This window comes from Rhinoderma darwinii, unplaced genomic scaffold (assembly GCF_050947455.1).
Source record: "Rhinoderma darwinii isolate aRhiDar2 unplaced genomic scaffold, aRhiDar2.hap1 Scaffold_38, whole genome shotgun sequence".
In the NCBI taxonomy this organism is placed as follows: domain Eukaryota; kingdom Metazoa; phylum Chordata; class Amphibia; order Anura; family Rhinodermatidae; genus Rhinoderma; species Rhinoderma darwinii.
In genome coordinates this window covers 235149-239656 of record NW_027463486.1, presented here as the reverse complement: position 1 = coordinate 239656, position 4508 = coordinate 235149, and the positions used below count along the sequence as shown (strand labels likewise).

General features: G+C 41.3%; 1 protein-coding gene across 1 annotated transcript; it reads left to right on the top strand.

The window, feature by feature from the left end:
• The first annotated feature begins 272 nt into the window (after positions 1 to 272).
• LOC142707600 (uncharacterized) lies at positions 273 to 1821 on the top strand. The gene has a single exon (XM_075848342.1). It carries the CDS (start codon positions 410 to 412, stop codon positions 1715 to 1717), a length of 1308 nt encoding a protein of 435 aa, XP_075704457.1. The 5' UTR covers positions 273 to 409; the 3' UTR covers positions 1718 to 1821.
• Positions 1822 to 4508: the final 2687 nt, after the last annotated feature.

Sequence of the window (4508 nt, the reverse complement as noted above, 5' to 3'; positions counted from 1 at the left end):
CACAAATTGACACTGTCTTCTATTCCAGATCCTAACTCTCTTGCAGGAACCCACTCCTTGCAACCAGGAGATTGGGTTGTGGTAAAGATCCACGATCGCACCAGCCTACAGCCTCGCTATACAGCACCTCATCAAGTGCAGCTGGTGACCGCTACTTCAGTAAAACTCCAAGGAAGAGCCACTTGGATACACGCTAGCCACTACAAGAAGATAGTGAGCCAAGATGTGGTACCTGGTAGTGACACTCCTGAACCTGATGCTAGTCAACACACTGCCGCCTTACCTAAATAAGGACGATTGGGACAATACATTCATCAAGCACCACCAAGTTTTATATCAGGCCTTGAAGGGCCAGGATAACCTGACTGATTGTTGGACTTGTATTCATAGCCCTGTTAACTCCAAAAGTATGCCCTACCTTGCCATCCCTGTCACCTTGAATGAAATTAGAGAACTGTGTAACAACACTGTAATTACTACCCTGACAGGGAAAAGTAAGGATAAAAATGTACCATTGCCAGTAGCTGCATGGATGGAAGAGCCGTGGATGTTGTTTAACAGGAGTGGTCCACCCCTAAAGATGGCACAGACGCCTTGGGCTTCTGCGCGAGTGGACCTTGCCTGTTATCCCAGCTTCTCATCCTGCAGCTGTATACACATTAAATCCGGCAGAATACCTTTTTCATTAATGAACTACACAGAATGCAATGGTACCAGTTCCATCGATACTCAGTGTGTAGGAATTGATGCCACGTTAGGTCAGATGCCCCCCTGCGTAACTACCACCTTACAAATGATCAGGGAAGCCCTACTATTACAGGTTAACAATACCACCAACATTACAGCCTTCTCCTCTGCACTAGAGGGTAACATGGTAGCCAAATGGGTGGCAAACTTATTTAACGGGTCAGTCGTAGGAGTACCAAAGAACATGTATATCGTATGCGAACACCAGGCGTATAAATGGCTCCCAAGTAACTTTACAGGTACATGTACACTGGCTTATCTAACACCTGCCACGTTCATCATACCACATGTAGATATAAATGTTAATGCAGTGCCCAGACACACATTATATAAAAGGAAAGCAGACAATAGGCCTCGGCCAGATGGACGACCCCATGTGGTGAGCATAGGAACTGCAAATGCAATTATAAGCACCCTGTTAGTCTATCCCATGATTACGCAGATGTGGGATAAACTAGTAGAGGCTACAGACTATCTGGATCAGCAAATATTTGAGATACTCAACTTACTAAATGCCACCAATATAATACAAAGACAATTGATCGTGGTAGCCAATCAACACACCATAGTACTCGATTACCTAACTGCCTCTCAAGGAGGAATGTGTCAGATTGTGGGACCAGCCTGTTGTCATTATATTGATCCCGCAGGAAACCTCCGTATTAAAGCTAGCATAACAAAAGTAGCTGACTTCAGAGAGAAATGGCTAAAGGAACATAAAGAGAATGAGGACAGCTGGTGGGGAAACACCTTCTCATTCTTGAACCCTGCAAATTGGTTTAAGGGTATAGGAGGATGGATTGCAGGAATAATACAGGGGATTTTACACATACTACTCATTATATTAGTATTATATATACTTGTTAAACTAGTCATTTATTTAGTACCAATGATATGTAAGAAGACCAAAAAGATTGTTCATCACAAACCTAAGCCGAAAAGTTTTGACGACCAATACCCTATGTCCTGAAGTAATATTCAAGATCATTTACCGGTGAATGGACTCAGGTCCCATTTGATGGAAACACCAAGTGAAGTAGCTGGACAATGAGAATGAATATGAAAAACAGGAGGGTTTAACCCCTTCCCTCTTTAGCCACTTTTGACCTTCCTGACCAAGCCTCATTTTTCAAATCTGACATGTTTCACTTTATGTGGTAATAACGTCGGAATGCTTGTACCTATCCAAGCGATTCTGAGATTGTTTTCTCGTGACACATTGGACTTTATGTTACTGGCAAAATTTGCCCGATACATTCAGTATTTAATTGTGAAAAACACCAAAATATAGTGAAAAATTGCAAAAAATAGCATTTTTATCAATTTAAATGTATCTGCTTGTAAGACAGGCAGTTATAACACACAAAATTGTTGCTAATTAACATCCCCCATGTGTCTACTTTAGTTTGGCATCGTTTTTTGAACATCCTTTTATTTTTCTAGGACGTTACAAGGCTTAGAACTTTAGCAGCAATTTCTCACATTTTCAAGAAAATTTCAAAAGGCTATTTTTACAGGGGCCAGTTCAGTTCTGAAGTGGCTTTGAGGGCCTTATATATTAGAAACACCCAAAAAGTCACCCCATTTTAAAAACTGCACCCCTCAAAGTATTCAAAACAGCATTCAGAAAGTGTTTTAACCCTTTAGACGTTTCACAGGAATGAAAGCAATATAGAGGGGAAATTTATAAATTTCGTTTTTTTTTGCAGAAATTCATTTTGAATCCATTTTTTGTGTAACACAGAAAGTTTCACCAGAAAAATGCAACTCAATATTTATTGCCCAGATTCTGCAGTTTTTAGAAATATCCCACATGTCGCCCTAGCGTGCTCATGGACTGAAGCACCGGCCTCCGAAGCAAAGGAGCACCTTGAGGATTTTGGGGCCTTGTTTTTATTACAATATATTTTAGGCACCATATCCGGTTTGAAGGACTCTTGCGGTGCCAAAACAGTGGAAACCGCCCACAAGTGACCCCATTTTGGAAACTACACCCCTTGAGGAAATTATCTAGGGGTATAGTGAGCATTTTGACCCCACAGGTTTTTTGCAGAAATTATTGGAAGTAGGATGTGAAAATGAAAATCTACATTTTTCACAATAAAACGTAGGTTTAGCTCATTTTTTTTTCATTTCCACAAGGACTAAAAGAGAAAAAGCACCACAACATTTGTAGAGCAGTTTGTCCCGAGTAAAACAGTACCCCACATTTGATCATAGACTGCTGTTTGGACACATGGCAGGGCTTAGAAGGGAAGGAACCCCATTTGGCTTTTGGAGCTCAAATTTAGCAGGAATGGTTTGCGGAGGCCATGTCACATTTGCAAAGCCCCTGAGGGCACAAAACAGTGGAAACCCCCCACAAGTGACCCCATTTTGGAAACTACACCCCTTGAGGAAATTATCTAGGGGTATAGTGAGCATTTTGACCCCACAGATTTTTTGCAGAAATTATTGGAAGTAGGATGTGAAAAATGAAAATCTACATTTTTCCCAATAAAACGTAGGTTTAGCTAATTTTTTTTCATTTTCACAAGGTCTAAAAGAGAAAAAGCACCACAACATTTGTAGAGCAGTTTGTCCCGAGTAAAACAGTACCCCACATTTGATCATAGACTGCTGTTTGGACACACGGCAGGGCTTAGAAGTGAAGGAACCCCATTTGGCTTTTGGAGCTCAAATTTAGCAGGAATGGTTTGCGGATGCCATGTCGCATTTGCAAAGCCCCTGAGGGCACAAAACAGTGGAAACCCCCAACAAGTGACCCCATTTTGGAAACTACACCCCTTGAGGAAATTATCTAGGGGTATAGTGAGCATTTTGACCCCACAAATTTTTTGCAGAAATTATTGGAAGTAGGATGTGAAAATGAAAATCTACATTTTTCCCAATAAAACGTAGGTTTAGCTCATTTTTTTTCATTTCCACAAGGACTAAAAGAGAAAAAGCACCACAACATTTGTAGAGCAGTTTGTCCCGAGTAAAACAGTACCCCACATTTGATCATAGACTGCTGTTTGGACACACGGCAGGGCTTAGAAGGGAAGGAACCCCATTTGGCTTTTGGAGCTCAAATTTAGCAGGAATGGTTTGCGGATGCCATGTCGCATTTGCAAAGCCCCTGAGGGCACAAAACAGTGGAAACCCCCCACAAGTGACCCCATTTTGGAAACTACACCCCTTGAGGAAATTATCTAGGGGTATAGTGAGCATTTTGACCCCACAAATTTTTTGCAGAAATTATTGGAAGTAGGATGTGAAAATGAAAATCTACATTTTTCCCAATAAAACGTAGGTTTAGCTCATTTTTTTTCATTTCCACAAGGACTAAAAGAGAAAAAGCACCACAACATTTGTAGAGCAGTTTGTCCCGAGTAAAACAGTACCCCACATTTGATCATAGACTGCTGTTTGGACACACGGCAGGGCTTAGAAGGGAAGGAACCCCATTTGGCTTTTGGAGCTCAAATTTAGCAGGAATGGTTTGCGGAGGCCATGTCGCATTTGCAAAGCCCCTGAGGGCACAAAACAGTGGAAACCCCCCACAAGTGACCCCATTTTGGAAACTACACCCCTTGAGGAAATTATCTAGGGGTATAGTGAGCATTTTGACCCCACAGGCTTTTTGCAGAATTTATTGGAAGTAGGCCGTGAAAATGAAAATGTAAATTTTAACCAATAAAACGTAGGTTTAGCAAAATTTTTTTTCATTCCCACAAGGACTAAAGGAGAAAAAGCACCACAACATTTGTAGAGCAGTT

Coding starts and splice junctions, on each gene's coding strand:
- LOC142707600 (XM_075848342.1), top strand. CDS start 410: ATGCCCTACCTTGCCATCCCTGTCACCTTGAATGAAATTAGAGAACTG.